Source organism: Limulus polyphemus, unplaced genomic scaffold, assembly GCF_000517525.1.
Source record: "Limulus polyphemus unplaced genomic scaffold, Limulus_polyphemus-2.1.2 Scaffold1777, whole genome shotgun sequence".
NCBI classification, from domain to species: Eukaryota; Metazoa; Arthropoda; class Merostomata; order Xiphosura; family Limulidae; genus Limulus; species Limulus polyphemus.
Window position 1 is genome coordinate 211,255 of NW_013667387.1, and position 19,850 is coordinate 231,104.

The 19,850-nt window shown below is 31.9% G+C and overlaps 1 protein-coding gene across 2 annotated transcripts in view; it reads right to left on the bottom strand.

The window, feature by feature from the left end:
• The window catches only part of LOC106464908 (solute carrier family 12 member 6-like), a 216,691-nt gene extending 197,041 nt beyond the window's left edge, over positions 1-19,650 (bottom strand). For both annotated transcript variants that reach the window (XR_002611853.1, XM_013925080.2), the window contains exon 1: positions 19,376-19,650. Coding sequence is in view for 1 of the 2 variants with exons in the window: in XM_013925080.2 (XP_013780534.1) it covers positions 19,376-19,526 (151 nt within the window). In the remaining variant the exon portion in view is untranslated. The remainder of the gene's footprint in view (positions 1-19,375) is intronic.
• Positions 19,651-19,850: the final 200 nt, after the last annotated feature.

Genomic DNA, 19,850 nt, shown 5'->3' on the forward strand with positions numbered 1-19,850 from the left:
AAGTTACGGAAAATCAATTAACGACTGGAGGCGTAACAACTTCATACTAGTGAAAACATTGGGAAGCTCAATCAGAGTTCTTAAAGATGATAAAAGCATCATCAACATACCTCCAATAATAGAGGTTAAAATTGTTGTGGGTATTTTTTCTAGTCATTATTTTTCAGGAAAACAAAGAAATTAATTGACTAAAGATGGCATCAATCTTGAGCCCATAGCAACTCCATCAATTTAATCATACAGCTTTCCTTTCAAAAGACATTGAAATTCTTTAGTAGCAAAGACCATAAACTTCAAATACACAGATTTCTAGTCACATTGTTGGAATTGTTGGTATAAAGCAGATCAGCACTTAACTATATGGTTTCTTCTAAAGCTTCTATTTGTATATGACAATTCTACATCAAAACTGGCATAATTCACAGTACTATAACACTTCAACTGTTGTATTCCATACGAAAAGACAAAACTGTCTTTTAAAGTGTACTCCTTAATGGTAATCTTCTTCAAAAATTCAACTAAGAAATTGACCAAAGCACGACTGTAGGTTCCAATGTTAGGAACTATTGGTCACAATGGACATCCTTCTTTATGAATATTAGATAGACTATAAAAATACCTGGGTGACTGACTACCTGATGGTCTAATATTCAAATACTGTTTTTCATTGACAATAAGATCTTTATTTAATTTTGGTAAGTATCTTTGCAACTTAGCTTCCTTTTCATCAGTAGGAACATAATGCAGCATGACACCTTCAGTAGAATTACAATATCTTTTTTCTTTAAATATTCAACTTTATCTAAAATGACAATACTATCATTTTTACTTAAATTGATAAAATCTTTAAATTCTTCCAAACTTAATTTTTTTATTTATATTCACTATTGTAATTATTAAAAGCAGTCAATGCCATACCACTGCTCCGAGTTCTAATATTACTACAAAATGGACCTGAGTTATTCCAAATAGGTTGATTTGACAATATTTGCAAAAACTGTCCAAATTGTACAAAATAATCTTCAAACGTTTTTCCACTTCACTCAAAACATACTTTTAATAACTGAATATAATTTTATCAGATTGTTCTATAAATGAAATTTTATCCAACTGTCAACTCAAGGTATTTAACTTAACCAACTGTTTTTCTCTAACCTGTAAAATAATAATTATATTATTCTCTAATTCAATGGAGTGTCTAAAAGCATGATTTAAGCTACTATAAAAAAATAAAAGTCGCATACATCCCATGCAGTTTATTCCAGAAGAAAGTTTTCTAAGGCTTATAGAAAAGTATTACTGACCAATGCTAAATACAACCTCTACATAAAACGGCAGTTACTATAATAAGCACCACCAACATTCATATTGTAAAATCCAGAGAACAAAGTTTCATCACGTGCTTTGCTTATCATCCTATGATTTGTCATATGTGAAATACAGCGAATGGAATAACATGGTACTGAAATTGACACCTTCAACTAGGATTGGCTAAAAGTTTTACGACTAAGGTTTAACACGCCCAGACACAGAAATAGGTTTAAATACCAATCATATATGGCAGGAACAGTGATGATGTGGAAGGAAATTTTTTTTTAATTTTGAAAAAATATTTTCTTATTAGAGGGCAATTATTTATATTCTCAAATGTATTTTAGGATTTTTTTTTATTAAATTTCTCTTTAAACATCATTAAATAATACAATTTTGCACAAATAATTGATTGATATGCTACTATTTACAACAATAAAATCTGAAATCCATTAAAAGATAGGTTCTCTATAATTTTTTTAATTCACAAATGTGATTTTGCTCTCACGATAAGACAAAATGGCCACGGCAAGTAATGGGTTAAATGTGAGCAGGCACCATCTATTAGATATATGTAAAGGTACGAGAGTTCTAGCATATAGAACATAAAATATTGTTATGGACAGTTAAGTACAAGATTGTCACTGTTAATAAACCTTATCTTTATGTTTTACACAAAAGACACCACCTTTTGTTACAAGGTGTCAGGATGTGCAAAGCCACAACCAGTGAGCAAAACAGAAAGAAATTGTTCAGAAATCAGAAAAAAGCATAATAAGTCTATAAAAGAAATTTTACTATATTACTGTGGAGACACAAAAGTAGACCACTGTAGAAAAATTAATGAGGCCAACATTTGCAGACAAATGCAACATGTCTCCACCACACAATCCCAACATGGCCAATTTTGATACCAGAAAAATAGTGAAGAACACAGAAAAATTGAAAACTGTCTATATTACTGCTTGAGAACTGCAAGAAGGTATCTTTGTAACAAGTTCCATGGAAGTTAGTTGAAATACACATGAACAGTTCATGAAAACCTCAAATTGTGCTCTTCTCACTGAAAAATTGAACAAAAGACAAAAATCATCTATATCTGTTTGGAACCTGCAAAAGAATATCTTTGTACTAAACCCCATGTAAATTAGTCAAAATATGGCTAAGTAATTGACCCAAACCCCTAAAATTATGGGTTTATTTAACCTTTTGACCCCCCCCCCAAAAAAAAGACCAGAAATGGGCATCTCACACATTTTTGTACGTATATGTATGAGAGCTGAAAAATGTATCTTTGTATTTGTCAAAATATAGCTGAGTAATTGTCCAAAAACCCCAAAATTGCTCTTTTCTACTGAGTGCTGACCCCCTAAAAAAAGAAGAAAAAGACTCAAAAGGGACAAATCCAACTTTTTTTTGTATGTCAATTTTCATTTTGTTATGGGTGTATTGGACCAAGGTATAACCCTACCAATGAAGGAAAGGCGGTCGATTGAAAAGTGCTTAGAAGAAGGAGAAAGAAAGAAGAAACAATAGAAAAACAGTTATCTCTCTGCAGAGATATAATAAGCCTAAGCTTAATAGGAAACAGTGAATATTAGTATAAAGAAATATTGATATATTCACTACAATAGAACACATACATTACTTGAAATTCCACTGCCAATTTTCCAGGTAGGTTTAAATACAAAAAATGGCCTAAATGGATAAAAAGATTTAAAGTAGGCTCCAGACAAGATAAGCAACTACAATTAAGTTGGGTTAATACACACATATATATACATAATGGGTAATGAAATAGACAATAAAATGCACTCTCTTTCCCTTCAAGGGGGAACAGATTAGTGAATATCATGCTGTAAAATGTGCTCTGGAATTGCATTTTATAGTTCAGACAAACAATTTTTGATAATGCTAAATTTAAACAATGACAAACATGTCTCGAAAACAGACAAAATATTTCATTGTCCAAGCCAAAGCCCATTCAAGGTAATGGAGAAATTTAAACCTAAATTTTGCAAAAATGGCAAAACTTAAGAGCAAGAAGTATTTGTCATTACACATCTCAAAACTGCATTACTAGAACATCCAACTTTACAAGCTCTAGGGTTAATTGCCAGAGTAGAAACTGTACATGTTGTAAATCAGCAATTTTCAAAGCTATTCTATGGATTAAGGAAATTAGATGGAGAAAACAAAATAAAAGTAAATGCTGAAGTTAAACCATTCACTCTAACAATACTTACAGGATTTCATTTCTGCTTATGTGTAAAGCAAGAGCTGGTTAGAATGGAAGAAATATTGCATGTGGACAAATCAGCAGATTGGTGTATAGAGATGGTAGTTGTACCTAAAGCAAATGGTGAGTTTAGGATTTGTGTGGACCTAAGTCAGTAAGCCAACACACCAGAAACATACCTATTAATATCAGTAAAGCACACACTAGGGCAATTAGGATGTGTCAGATTTTTCTTGATGCTCAGTGCAAATTCAGGATCATGGCAAATTGTATTATCAAAGAAATTGGCTGTGCTTAATCCATTTAGAATGTCATTTGGAAGATTTTGCTTCAACAAACTACCTTTCAGAATCTTATCAGCACCAGAGTATTATTACAAAATAATGTCTCAAGTCTAGAAGGATTACCAAAACGAATGAATGATGTTATGGTGTATGAAGCGACAAAAGTACGATACAAGAGCCTAAATGAAGCTCTACAGACAACACATCTTGCATGAATCATGTTGAATAAGAAATGAGTTCTCAAAAGACAGCATAAATTTTTTGAACCAAATTGTCCATTTATCAGGAGCTTGAAAAGACTAAGAAAGTAAAAGCTGTTATGGACATGAGAGAACCAAAGAATACTGGAGAGGTAAGGTTTATGGGAATGGTCAATCACTCAGATAAATTTATGCTACATTTAGCAGAGAAAACAATGGCTTTAAGAGATCACTTTAGCAAACAGAACCAGTAGATCTGAGAACAAGCCAACAATAAGTATTTGAATATGTTAAACAAGATTTTAGGGGTCCTGACAAGACTGGCTTTATATAATTCAAAAGCTGAAAGAGTTATATCAGCAAGTATGTCATCTTACAAGCTTAGAGAGGTTCTTCTTCAAGGACAAGGAAAATATCAGTGGAGAACAGCTGCTTGTGCCTCAAGAGTGCTTACAAGCATAAAACAATGCTATGCTCAAACTGTAAAAAAAAAAAAGCACTTACCACAACTTGAGCATGTGAACACTTTTGAGATTTCCTCCCTGTTAGAATCCAAGAATTCAAAGACTTTGGATGAGACTCTCAAGATATTCCTTACATTTCAGGCAAGTATCTAATAACAGCCTCAGAAAAACATCAATATTTATGTAGATTCAGTTTTTCAAACTTCCTGCAACAGCAGACATCTCCAGGAAATAAAGGAAAGGAGGAGAAAGATGAAATCTTTATGCAACTGAAAAAATATCAGAGTGAGAAGGTCAAATGCTTAAATAAAACACCGATGGCATTTTAAAACCTTATTTTCATTTCAAAGAAGAGTTTAGAGTACAGCATGAACTACTTATAAAAGGAGGGAACCTAGTAATCCCTATATCTCTGTGCAAAGACATTATATATGAAAGACTAATAATCCCTGCATCTCTTTGCAAAGATATACTGTACAAGATATACATACATGAGAGTCATCATGTAATAGTAAAATGCAGAGAGAAATATGATGGGTAGGTTTAAGCAACGAACTACAACAAAGATTTCTCTAACTATCCAATTAATTGAAGTATTGCCATCATGGTTTCTTATTATTATTTTTGATTAATTCAAGTTCATTCAGCTTAATCAATTAGTGTTATGACTGACAAAAATAAATGTTGACTCAATATTTTGCTGATTCAAAATAATATTTTTTTTTACTCACTTGCAGTGTACAAAAGATGGTTAACATTTTCCTTACCTCAGAATGTATTTCAGATAGATGTCTCTCCACAGAACTGGTAGCTATTACCTCTGACCTCTAATGAGTAGAGAATTTTGCACAAGTATCAAGCCTTGAATGAAACTTCCACCCTTATATGTATTAACATGTGCTGCATGCAATCAGCATTAGACTATAGCCCTCCACCACTAGTAGGATAACACCTTCCATGAGCACCTCATGTATTAACAAAGACTCATTCTTGACAAAGCAAAAGGAACACAGCAGAAGTGGGGAGGAATAGTGGGTGGTTCAGTGAAGAGCTGAGTATATGTCTGAAATACATTTTCATGTAAGGAAAATGTTAACTACAGAAATGCTATTCACCTCTCCACAGAAATGATAGCAGGAGTCCCACATTGATAAAATGGGGAGGAACTCATGTAGATAAAGAAAATTAAAAAGATGAGCTCTTTTCTAACAATATAGTGTCAGAAATAGAAAACTGATACAGCATGTCACACATTATGGGGTGGGAGTAACCTAGTGTGGCATCACTCAGTAGAAGACTGCATCCACCTTGTGCAGGGAATATTGTTTATCTAATAGAAGTGCCTAAGCACAAGGTATTGTCAAAAGGACCTCTTACGTGGTGCTAAAGTGTTGCATAAGTGGGTTGACTACTCCGAGTGCAGTGATTTTCATGTTAAGATTAAAAATACTTTTCTTTATCTGAAAATTTTAAAATTCATTTGTATAATCTCTAAAACATCCTAAATAAATATCAAACTTTTGTTTTCAGAAAAACTTTATATTCTATCTCTCATTTTCTCTACACTAACTCTATACATGGTCGGTCAATTTGGCTGACCTTATAAACACCATAAAACTTTAAAGGTTGAAAAATGTGAAATAAGGTGCGAAGTACTGTTCTTTATTATCAACCACAAAGTTTCAAAGTACTTCCCCTGAGAGTTTCTATTTCTAACCTTTTCAAATCTATTTCTTATGTTTATCTTACTGTTAGCAACTGAAGTAGAAATCTGCTGATCATAAAGCAATAAATCACAGCTCCTGCCATTAGACTGTTTAAGCAACACCACAGGTAACAAATAAGCTCATACAGTGCAATTACCAGTTCATCATAATCCTGACTCCAAAAACACAGTGGGAGAAGATTCAAGAAAATGTCAGTGCAAGAAAATGTTTATGACATGACTCTATACAGAGTCCAAGCCAATTCAGAAAACTTGGTAGGTTGTTGGATGTTAATTATCCTCCAGAGGTGGTCAGAATATATCAGTATAGGTGAACAAAGTGTGTGTTTATGAACATACGTATTATATAGTAACTTACAGTAGAACTATTAGGGTGTATTTATTATTATTTTTTTCTACTTTAGGAACTATTAGAACTTTTAAGTGCAGGAGTTGGGAGGTACTCTTAGTAGAAATATTTCTTGAGTGATTTTATTTTATTTCTACTTCTGGTATTAGTAGAACTTTTACAGGTAACTGCCTTCCCACAACTGGCTGCAGACAGTCAAAAGCAGTAGGAGTTGAGACATTTTGGGTATAAGCACTCAATTTCACACCCTTAATTGATTTTCCATGATTGCTATCTAGTTTTTCATCAGTGTTTGGATTTTGTCTGATAGATGGTATATCCCCAATGCTTTTGGGAGCTATCACCACAGACAATTTCCATTATGACTTCAAGGTTACAACTGGAAATTACAATGGACCTTATAAAATAATTTTAAGACTTATCTTATATTAAGTTCCTAATTGTTTCATAGTGCTGGTTTTAATCGACTTTTAACAACTAATGTAATTAGTTACTTTTCTAAAAACATAACACAATAAATAAAAAATGCATAGAAAAACAATATATATTATACTTATGATGTTACGAAATTGATTTGTACTCACAAGTTGTACTTGCTAAGCCTCATTTATTTTACTCAAGTGGAGAGGGAAAACAAATTAATTTTTTGTAGATTTTAAAGATGCATTTTAGAAAAAAGTATCCAATTACTATTGTGGTACATGTAAAACCACTGTAATTTATCAGAATTTCTAACTAAGGTACATGTGGGTTAAAACAAATCTAATTTCTGTTCAGAGCAATGACTTACTCAACAGACTTCAACATCTCCAGTCACAATACAAGTTTCTCCTTTAAGCCAATTACAAATGACTATTAGATTTATGTAGTTTAGAATGCGCTCTTTCTATTGGTCATAAACACATACTTAAGTGAAGTAAGCATATGTAAAGAATAGGTTTAAAAAAATGTAGTAGTAAGTGGGGCATCATAAAATATAAATTGACCAACAAGACATGCCATATTTCACACAAAAAAACATATTTGGCTTTTTTTTAATATTTTCTTTTCAATTAAAAAGTTAAAACATACGTAATATTAAAATTATAAACTACTTTGTATTTCCAATTTATTGATATACAAAGATAATAAGGTTGTTGAAGCAGATTTTAAAAATAACTATAAAATGTCAGATAAGTGCCCTCTGACCTGTCCATTGAGAAGGTTAATGTAAGAACAGACAATAATTCGAATCAGTAGTTCTAGCTCAAATGTTTAAAATTTTATATCTACTTTTCCCAAAATCAAGAAAATAAAGGTAAGAGAGCCTACACTTCAAATGGTAACGAAAATGTTAAAATAATAAGCTCAAGAATTACTTAATTCATAATGAAAAAGACATGTCTGGAACAAGCCAAGGAAAGAATGAGCCTTGTTAATACAAGAGGTGCTCATAGGATCTATTGTGCATTAAAGAGATGTCACTGTCTTATAGATAGAGGGATATGGTCTAATGCTGATTACATCACAGTTTGGCACACTATGCATTAACACTGAACTTGTTACCACCATGAAACCCTTAACTATACATACTATAATTCTGAACATACCAAGTGTATTTTCATAAAATTTGGCAAGCTTTTAGTAAACATTACAAGTCTGTTGTACACAAAAAATCAGATTCTTTAATTAACCCTTTCCATACAGAGTCGGTCTATGTGACTGACCATGTAACCATCAGTTTCCGTACTATAACATTTAAAAGGTTTTGTGTATCTTCACAAAATATGGCAAGCTTTCAGTGAATATTACAAATCTTTTGTACAGAAAAAAATCAATTTTTTAATCAAGTATTTTTTCTAAATATTTGCTCATGAATATATGGGGACAGATTTTGTTGACTGCTCCAAGTATAAAATGATTTATGTTAAGATAAAAATACTTTATCATTTGAAGTTTTAAATTATATTTACAAGACCTCTGAAACCTCCTAAACAAATATAAAATTATTTATAAGTAAAACTTTTATACTTTATCTATTCATTTTTTTTACACCATAACTCTATAAAGACATCATTAATTTGACCAACCTTGTAATCACCATAAACAATACAAAATAAATCTAAATTACCCATTTTTTTCTTTCTAGAATCACTTCAAATTGTAACAAAGCTACATTTATCTTAACTCTCTCAACACGGGCTCAGTCAATTTGACTGATATCGTAACCACTTGTAGTCGTTATAGTTTACATACTACTAACTTTTAATATATTAAGTTTTCCTTTACAAAATTTTGTAAACTAATAGTAAACATTACAAGTCTTTCAAACACAAAAAATCAGATTTTAATGTAGTATTTTTACTTATATTTGTCCATGAAAATTTCAATTCATTTTTTTTTTTAACTAATCCGGGTGCAAAGTGATTTTCATTTTAAAATTTAAAATACTTTGTTTCAAAAATCTCAAATTTCATTTGTGTAAAACCTCCTAAATACATACATATCTTTTTTGAGTAAAAACATTAATTTTATCTATTATTATGTTTATTACTTGATTCTTCAGCCTGTAGACAAGTCATCAAAGTATAATGAAAAGAAATATTGTAAAATCAGAAATATAATGAGCAGCTGTTTCCTTTCTCTTCATTATTGATCATGAAGTTTCAAAGTACTTCATTTGAAAGTTTTAACTGCTAAACATCCCATATATATTTTGTTTATATTACTGTCAATGAATAACGTAGAAACCCGCTAAAAATAAGCAATAAATCACTGCTCATGTTATAAGACTCTGTACATACAACCATAATACAAAACTCTCAAAAGCAACAACACATGCACTAATCAGTGAAGTGGCATGCCCCTTGCTCTGAAAACACAATATGGGATATATAGTGGCTTATGTTTCCTACAACACTTACAACAGGAATTTCCCAGGGTAATATAATTGCAATTAGAATGTGTACAAACATTTACTATATGGTTCAGAGTTGGACTGATTCAATAAATATTGAGGGTTCCAAGCTGGGCTGATCCAATTACATCACAGGTTTTTCAGTACTACTGGTCACCCATTTGATGTGTGTGGAATATCGCAGCACAAGTGTATGAAGGTGTTATTTGGGCACATTCTTATTAAATCTACTACCCTCTCTCACTTTCACCACACATATCTGCCAATCAATAGAAACTGAGATTCCACTACCATCTACTACACTGTTTTAGTTTTGAAAGTCTTCTCTTACAAGCATTTTGCCTTCTTCCAACTGGTAATCGGGGTTTGTAAAACACTTTTGGTAGTTACTTCGAAGTAAGTAATCATAATTTCTTGTACATATACAAAATATCTGTTCAATAATTTCAATATATATTTGTTGATAAAACTCAGTGCAGTTGTTTCTGTATATTAGCACATCATGTACTCCTTCTGAAATGTATGATAGACATCACAGAATATATTGTAACATACATTTTTTTTTATTTTCTTTTCCAGTAAACAGCTTGGTTCAGGGTTTATCTTCCTTATTGTTGGGTAGTTCCTTCAAAGTAAGTAATCATAATTTTTAGTACATATAGAAAATATCTGTTCAATAAGTTAAGTATATATTTGTTGATCACAATCCAGAGTAGTAGTTTCTGTATGTTAGCACATCACTGCATTCCTTGTGAAATCTATGATGCACATCACACTCACAGATTACATATATACACATGTAAAACAAATATACACAGAGAACACACAATATATATAACATATATATAATGATATACAACAGAGGATACATGTAATATACATTTAATGTTGGTTTTCTCCAATATTGCCAAAAAAAACTGTCAAGTGGGGTATCAAGTTATGGGTCCTGGCAGAAGCTGTAAGTGGATACTGTCTGAAGTTTAAAATCTACATAGGCAAAGAGGGACAAATGCCAGCTAAAGGTTTAGCAGACAGTGTTGTGATGGGACTGATGGACAAGTACAACAAATTAAGGCACTGGGTTTTCATGGACAACTTTTACACTTCCCCTTGTTTATTTGACAAACTACTGACTTTGGGAACCTATGCTTGTGGGTCAAGCAGAAAAGACACTGCATTTCCTACAGCAACTGGTTTCTACAAACCCACAGAGAGAGAAAGCATGATTTTTTTAAATTTGGAACTCTGACAGCTGTAAAGTGGACTGACAAACAAGACATTTACACACTTTCAACTTTACATTCTAATTCTACGACAACCGACAACCGTGACAAGAAGAGGGAGGGTTGCTGAGGTTACAAAACCTCAGTTAATTGTGGACTACAATAAGTTTATGGGAGGAGTGGACCTAAATGACCAACACTTAAGTTACTACTCTACTATATGAAAGACAATAAAATTGTATAAAAAACTGTTTTGTTTTGTTTTACTTTTGAACTTTACAGTTGTAAATGCTTACATTTTGTACAAATAACAGACCAACCAGCTGGCATTATCCCAGAAGGCCTTCAGAATGGACCTGGTCACAGCTCTTGTTGAGCTTCTACTTCAAAACAGACCAGGTCCTTCTGGTATACAACTCTCTAGAACTGTACAGGACTCATCATCTCTGAGACGTACTCTTGGCAGGCACTTCCCTACACTTGTTGACACAAGTAACAGAAAAAGATTCACTGTGCATCAAACGTGCTAAGCCTCACTGTAAGCCTTGTTTATTCTTATGGGTGGAGGGTGTAGAGATACTAATTTTTTTAGGCTTCAAATATTAATTTTTGAAGACCAAAAAGTTATCAAAATCCCTGTAGTTTAGTTGGGTCTCTAAATAAACTATATGTGGGTTTAAAAAAATTCCATTCCCATTCAGATCAACAACTTATTCATCACATTTCAATACTTTTGGCAAAATTATTATTTTCTCCTTCAAGCTATTTACAAACAACAGTCAGAGTTGGGTAAATATGAAAAAGTTCTTTCTACTGGTTATAAACAGGAGCTAATTAGTAGTAGGCATCACTAGACAAGAGCTTTCAAAAGATTGGTGCCGTGAGAGGAGCCCTCTTGTAGATTCGCTAAAAATATTGCTATCTCAGCAAATCATAGAGGAGGGAGGTTCTTATTTTATATTTGGCTTGTCTATATCTCAAAATCGAGTTTCTAATTCATTAGCTACTTGTACATGTTGTATGGTGGGCATAAAAACTGAACAATAAGACAACTGGACGTGTTATGTGACACACAAAAATCAATATTTAACTTTTTTTTTCTTTACATTTCCTTTTAAATTAAGAAATTAAAACATATATAATATTAAAATTTAAATTATAAACTACGTTTTAATGCCAATTTCATTGATGTAAGTAGTAAAAATGTTATTTAATAAAATTACGAAAATATTGCTCCAAACCGTCATGACACCTGCACTTTAACCTACCTGGGGCAAAAGGGTTAATGTATACTTAAGTGCATTTATCAATGAAATGGTAGTATACCATAGTAAGTGGGTGGTATCAAACTATCGTGCATCTGTGCAGAGCTACAACTGGCTGTTAGCTCAGCATCACATTCTCGAATGATTACTCAACACGATCTCCAACATAATTCATATACTTAATACAAACAATACGAAATCTTCCAGACATCATTGACAATATTGCCAATGACAGAAAAAAAAAATGGATCCAAACATATTTTGCAAGCCCTAATCCATTTTTAAGGAATTGCAAAAGAAAAATTCCTATTTTCCAGGATTTCAAATCCCCGAATTTGAAATTCCAAGATCAAGGACTTTCAAGAAAGCATGCAAACCCTATGGATTAAATGCCCGAACACCATATGCATAGGGTTTATATGTGTAAAGGTGAGTTTTGTTTAAGGTTTGGAGCATGCATAAAAATCTTTACAGCAGGGGTGTGAGATCATAGCTATCAGTTCTATGTAGGAATGACTAGCACTCATGAAGATTTATTTTATACCCATGATAATGTTATTCTCCTCTACCTCTAACTAGTGAATGGAATTTCTTGTAAATTTATTTTCTGTTTGCACGATGAAGATGTGCCTAAAATATGTATGTGCTTCATCCCCAGAATTAAGAGCACATAACTTATATTAACCTATACCCAATAGTAATCTCACTAGTTACTGTTTAGTATTTTCTGATTTATAATCAATGTCAGTAAATAAATTTTATTATCAAAAATTAATTTGTTTTAGTAGTCTTGTGAACATTTTTAGAGAGAAACCCACATATTTGTATTAATAAATTTTGCAGCTTATTACAGGTTTCATATTACATTCAGTATATGATACACTTCCATATATACATGTTAGGACTCACTTTAGGACTTAAAAAATAATTTATTCCTGAACTGTTGTAACTGAAGATTCCTATCATATCAAACTAAGGGTAGTTGGAAATGTCTTTAAAAGAACAAAAACAGGTGAAAATGTTAAAATAATCTATTAGTAGAATGTAATTTTTGTTAATGAGGCTGATGATTACTTGATTACCAAATTTCATTAATCACCCAACAATATCTAAGGCATTACCAGATAACCTATGGCAGAAAGCAGGTATTGATCTTTTCTAGTAGGGATTCAATGCATTATTTGGTAGTGGACTAGTTCTTGAAGTATAAAGAAGTTGAAAAACTTAAGTCTACATCTTCAGTAGCTGTAGTGAAACATATGAAGTCAATATTTCCATACCACAGTATTCCAGAACAGGTAATATTGGACCACTGACCACAATTTGTAACTTTTACTACTTCAAAATCTTAATGAGAACATACAGATTTTTACACATTACATCCAGCCCAAGATATTTACAAACTAAAGGAGAGATAGAATGTACTGTGAGTATAGTAAAAAGCCTCTAGAAGAAATCCAAAGAACCATATCTAGATATGATGACATATTGAGCAATACCCTTATCAAATGAACACAGTCGAGCACAATTGCTTATGGGTTGGAAATTGTGCACTCCTGTACTGATGATGCATTATCTTCACATCTGGGTATAAAATGGACAGATTTTTCTAACCTCAATAAAGGAGAAGAAGATCAAGACATTTCAGTTGACAAATTTCAATCAACACTACCAGGCAAGAAATTATAGACTGGTGACTGTGTTTGGGTGAGAAACACAAATGTAAAGGGAAAAGTTATAAAAACAAATAGCTTGCTCCTATTTCATTAACATACCAAGTATAGAGATCCAACAGCATTGATGGAACTTGATCCCACTTATTGTGATCCAGCTGAGCCTTCGTAAGTTCATCTAGAGACAAGGAACAAGGACAACCTGGTAAGTTAGCAACAACTTTCTACCATGTTACCAAGAAGATATCCATCAAAGTATCTGAAAGACTTTTTTACACAGTGATAAGCAGAATTAGTTAGTACTGAGTGATGTATAATGGGGTAAAATAAACCCCAAAATCAGTAAGAAGAATAGGCAAGCTATCCCCTTCTACAGTTTAGTTAACAATGTTATGTTTTTATTATTCTGGTCAGAAGTGTAATTGTTTCCAATATTAAACAGAAATAATAATATGTAAAGGAATAGTTCCACTTATGGAAAATGGACGTATTGTTTTATAGTTTAGGAAAGAGAATGTAGTATTAGTTGATAAAGGCAATCTGTCACAAACTATTACATGCATACAAAGACACAAAAGTTCTGAAGTATATAACACAGAACACTGTTATTACGGATAGCTATTAAGTAGCCTTGTTATGTTTTACACTGAACATTCCAGTGCATTTATCAAATAAACCCATGACCCTAATGTTATAGCTTACAATCCAATTAACTTGTCTTTCCCAAACCCCTTCCAATGTGATTTTTTAGCAAATTTTTTGGGGGGGCACCTTATCAGAAGCCTTCCATTATCTAAATAATATCCACAAAAAATATTATAGATTAGTAACAGACAAAATTTCCTTTTAGTAAATTCATGTTTAAGCTTTTAAAGCCCAGATATACTTGTGACAAAATAACTTTTTAATTAAGAGTTTAATTTTGTGAAATAGTCTCCTTGATAATAGGGTGTTCGCAGTTAGTTTGAAAAATTTTTTGAGCTATTTTTTTAAATAAAAATAGATGTGATGGACTGTATTTTATTTGTTTTTATCTTTTGGGTGGGTGAAAAATGGCCTCTTGAGGTTGAATAGCCTTCTGTCATTTGCTTAGTTTCTTAGCAATATCAAGAATTTCATTTAATAATTAACGTCTAATACTAATGGTGGACATTACTAAGATTTTATGAGAGAGAGAGTCGGTCTTGAAATCAATAATACCTGTAGGACTAAGAAAGTCATGAGTCAGTAACAGTCCAGTACCTGGTTCATAGCATGGACTGAAGAAACACAATTTGCAAATGGAAGATGTTATGAGTACAAAAGAATAAAACATGTTTGCCAGTTTTTGCAGTACTATATTTTTCATTACCATCAGAATAATGTTGACTACCCTCCCTCACAACACCCATACTAATAGTAATATTTCGTTACTTTTTTCTTCTTATGCAGAAGTTGCATTGATTAATAAAACTGTTACATTTGGCCTTTTCATATAATATTTAAAGTTTTGTATAGTAATACTATTATTACTGGTTTAATTTGAATTATGTGCAAAGCTACACGAGGGCTATCTGCACTAGCCATTCCTAATTTAGCAGTGAAAGACTAGAGGGAAGGCAGCTAGTCATCACCACCTACTGCCAATGAATAGTGCGATTGACCATCACATTATAATGACCCCACAGCTGAAAGGGTGAGCATGTTTGGTAGGATGGAGATTCGTACCCACAACCCTCAGATTGTGAGTCAAGTGCTCTAACCACCTGGCCATGCCAGGCCACTATTATTACTATTACCCCAGTTCTTAATGAATTTTTCTATTAATTATGTATGCAAATATTTTGATCAATAAAATTATTGTGGTGTATATATGGCAAATTTTATGAATTTCTATCAAGACACAAATTGTAATAAAAAGTCAACAAGATGACAATCTATCAATTATTGTAAATGCCCCATGTTGAATTTAAGTGAAGAAGAAACCCAACCAAAAACAAAAGAGTTAGGATTATATTTCTATTGTGGTGATGGTGGTTGTGGTTTTAATAATAATTATTATTGTTACTATTACCATTATTGCAGTCATGATTATCATTATTGTTGTAGTATTATCATTCCTAATAAAATTATTGATGTTCTAGTTGTTACTGTTGCTGCTTCTGTTATTACTAATTCTACTGCTGTAACTACTACTACTATTCTTGTTGTCCCTGCTGTTGGTGTTGATGCAATATTAACACTTTCTGTGGTTCTTACATAATGTTAATATCATGATATGTAATATGTATGTACAATGATTACAAAATATTTCATTTGCATGCTGATTCTTACATCTTAACAAAAAACAAACATTTTAATTTGATACTGTTTTATAACATTTTTTCTACCTGCCTGAATCATAAATGTAAAGAAATATGTTGCGACCATATGTATGGAACTTAGATTATAAAATTTATTTTTTGTTTCAGTTTCCATTTATAGATGAATAACATGATGACTCGCCATGTGTCAACTTACCATGATTTTTGTTCACAATACTTACATACATTTCAAACATTAACAAAGGAATAAAAATAATGAATGAATGATGAGCAAAGAAAGAGTAAAAATAATGGGGAAAACATCTGATAAAATATAAAAAGAATTATGAAAGTTATGGCATCTTGATGTATTTTTACTGTGGTGGGGGCACTTTACTTTAAAACTTGTCAGGCTGTAGTACAGTGGCTAGAAAATTAACATTTTCTAAAATTTGTAAAAATAAAACATTTTAATTTGGTACAGTGACAAATTTTAGAGACTTACATTTCAATCTACTAACATTTTAAGTTTGGTAAAATGATAATTTAAGATTTAAATATGAATTATTTAAAATGTTCTCAAACATTTATAAACAAAAATATTTCATTTGACAAAGTGACAGTTTTAATACGTACATTTCAAATTGTTAAAAAATTTTTAAAACTTGCAAATAAACAGAAAATTTAACATGTTACAGTGTCACATTTTAGAACAACTTTCCATTTTTATTGTAACTGTTTGGGTATGTTTCTTCCTGTTAACTTATCATAGTTTTTTTTACTAGCTGAAGAGTTGATGGTAACTGTCAGTTTTTGGTTTGTAGAAGTGCTCTGCTTTCCCAATAGTTTCTTGGAGTTTTGCAGGAAGTAATCAAAAATGGGTTTCCTTTTTAATGGTTGCTTTGAACTCCAAACCTCTGACAGTGTTTTAGTCATCTGCTAGAGCATAAATATCTCATCCATTAAGGACTTGTTCCAAGTTTTTGTACTGTGCTGATACATTAGTATAGTCAATACAAGATGTATGCTTCCACTGCTGTTCTTTGTCTATTCCATTGTCAGATATGCCAAGTTTGTTATTATGGGTTAGAGGCAAGATATGTTTCTCAAAGTAAGAAGCAAACTTTGAAGTTAATTTTTAATGCAGTTTTAAGTGTATCAATCTGGATATCTGGAGTTGATCACTGATATAAAGTGAACTTTCTTTGAGGAAAGATATTTATGCAAAGAATGGAGCATTCCTACTTTGTCTTCTAAGTAATTCTTGTTTTTACTTTTCAAGTGATGCATGGAGACAAATAGGTGAGCAAATAGAAATGCAATCCTTATGGTTTTTAGAAACTTTTTCATCACAAAGCTTCTCTGCAAGATTGGAAAAAGTAGTTGATATGCATCAGTTGTTGAGTTTCCATGGAGACAAATAGGTGAGCAAATAGAAATGCAATCCTTATGGTTTTTAGAAACTTTTTCATCACAAAGCTTCACTGCAAGATTGGAAAAAGTAGTTGATATGCATCAGTTGTTGAGTTCCCATGGAGACAAATAGGTGAGCAAATAGAAATGCAATCCTTATGGTTTTTAGAAACTTTTTCATCACAAAGCTTCTCTGCAAGATTGGAAAAAGTAGTTGATATGCATCAGTTGTTGAGTTTCCATGGAGGAATACTGGTTTCACAAAGACTGGATGGAGGCCATTACTAACATTCACAACATGAAGTTGCTCGAAGACACCAATGGTGACAAAAATTTTGCCAAGGCTGAAGGTCTTGTCAAAGTTTAAGATAGTGTTTCCACATCAGCAGTGGGTCTTAATGTCCTGTACCTGTTTATCTGTGTAGTTTGCACTTTTCTACTGTGTGCTTTGTGTTTGACAAAAGAGTGGCTCTGGGAAGCCATATCAGCTAACTGTCATACATGGTCTGTAATGTACTTCAATCCAGGGGCACTATTAGTGAAAGCTTTGGAGTAGTTATGCTTGGAGACAGCTTGAATGGGTAATTAAGAAAAGCTTTAATACAAGTTTAACATAACGGCAAATGTATTTCTTGCTGCAAAGTTGATGCAAATCTCTAGGGCCATCACAAGTATCACCATCCAGTACGAGCTTGTTGCATATAATGTAAAAAGGTGTTATATTTATTATTAGGGACTAATAATGGCTGGAGACGGCTTGAATGGGTAATGACGAAAAACTTTAATATAAGTTTAACATAACAGCAAATGTACAACATTTCGACAAGGTTTTGTCATCATCAGGTACCCATTCAAGCTGTCTCCAGCCATTATTAGTCTCAAAGTGGGTTCCTTGTCATCGAATTATTATTAGGGAATTTTCTTCTCCATTATCACACCAGATGTTCAGAAATTGTGTTGTGTCTTTTTAATAGAGTGCCCATGAAGTGCATGTCAAAGAAACTTGCCAACATACTTTACTAATGAAATAAATAGCTTCAATACTATTAAATACATAAATTGTTAATATGTGATTAAAATCAGCACTATAAAACAATAATAAACTTAATATAAAATAAGCATTAAGAAGTTTTAACAAAGAATCCATTGTTAATCCCAGTCATCACCTTAAACTCATAACGAATAATGCCTGTGGTAATAGTTCCCACATGCATTGGGGATATCCCATCTACCAGACAAAATCCAAACACTGATGTTAAACTAGCCACCAAGCATGGCAAATGAATTAACCCTCTCCACACAGGTCACAGGTCAAAGGCCATGTAATCGCATTTATTGAATTGCATTCAAAATTTTATTGAACAACTATTTTATGAATTTATGTTGCAACAGTAGTAGTAATAACAGCAGCAATAACAATAACTACACTGTCAATAATAATATCACAACTACAATAATGTTTAAAATTATGACAGTAACAAGTGTTAATAAGTTTTATTATAACTACAAAAACAATAAAAATATAAGCTGAACTCTGTTTTTATTCACTTATGTTCAATGTGAGGCATTGGGTGCTTGACAAGTGACTAGTGTGTTGTCATATTGCTGCTTTTTCAATTTTTTGACACACTGAGTCTTAATGAACCAAAATAATTTTACTGAATAAATGAAATAATTTATTAACTAGATTAATATAAGCATTTATGTACATAATGTGTACATTTCAGTACTACTAGTACTAGTAGTATTACTAAGAGTAAGACTGTTAGTAAGAGTAACCCTTGCTACTTAACTTCTTAAGAAGGTTGTTAATTCCATACAATAACTTGAATACGTTACTTTTCCAACACTTCGTAATTTGATTACATTAATTTACAGTTATATAAATTAAAATCGAACTGTAATTGTAAATCTGGAATAGAAATAAACTTACACAAAATGATAAGATTTACTAGTTTCATAATTAATACTATTGCTAGTATTTTTCTTATTTGTTTTACGAATTTAAACATTATAATACCAAGGTTGCCAAATTTAAGAACTGACTCACCATAGTCATTGATATTTAAGTCAACGCTATTTTCATTAACTTCGTCGCTTTCCCTCGCATAGGATTTATCTAACGTTGTAGAACCGTAATTTTTATCACCTGAAGACAACTTATTCTCTTCGGGCCTTATTACAGTAAATCTGGTTGCCATTGTTTGAAACAAGAATAAACAACTGCTTTTTGAAAAATTAACAAAATGAAGGTAGCATATAATCAAAATCTCTCAAACATAAAGAAAATCGTGTGTATATAACAATTTAGTACGCGTGGCTGTGATATTTATTATACACCTCAATTTGATGCGCCATCTGCTATATATTATTTTCTAAATAATTTTTCTTAATGTAGTTTAAGACCTATTAAAGAATAAGCTTTTCATACAATTTTTAACTAGTTTTATTTACTTAGGAGCAAGAAATATTCCACTTACATATAAAAATGTGAATGTCAAATAATGTATTTTATATAGTACGAT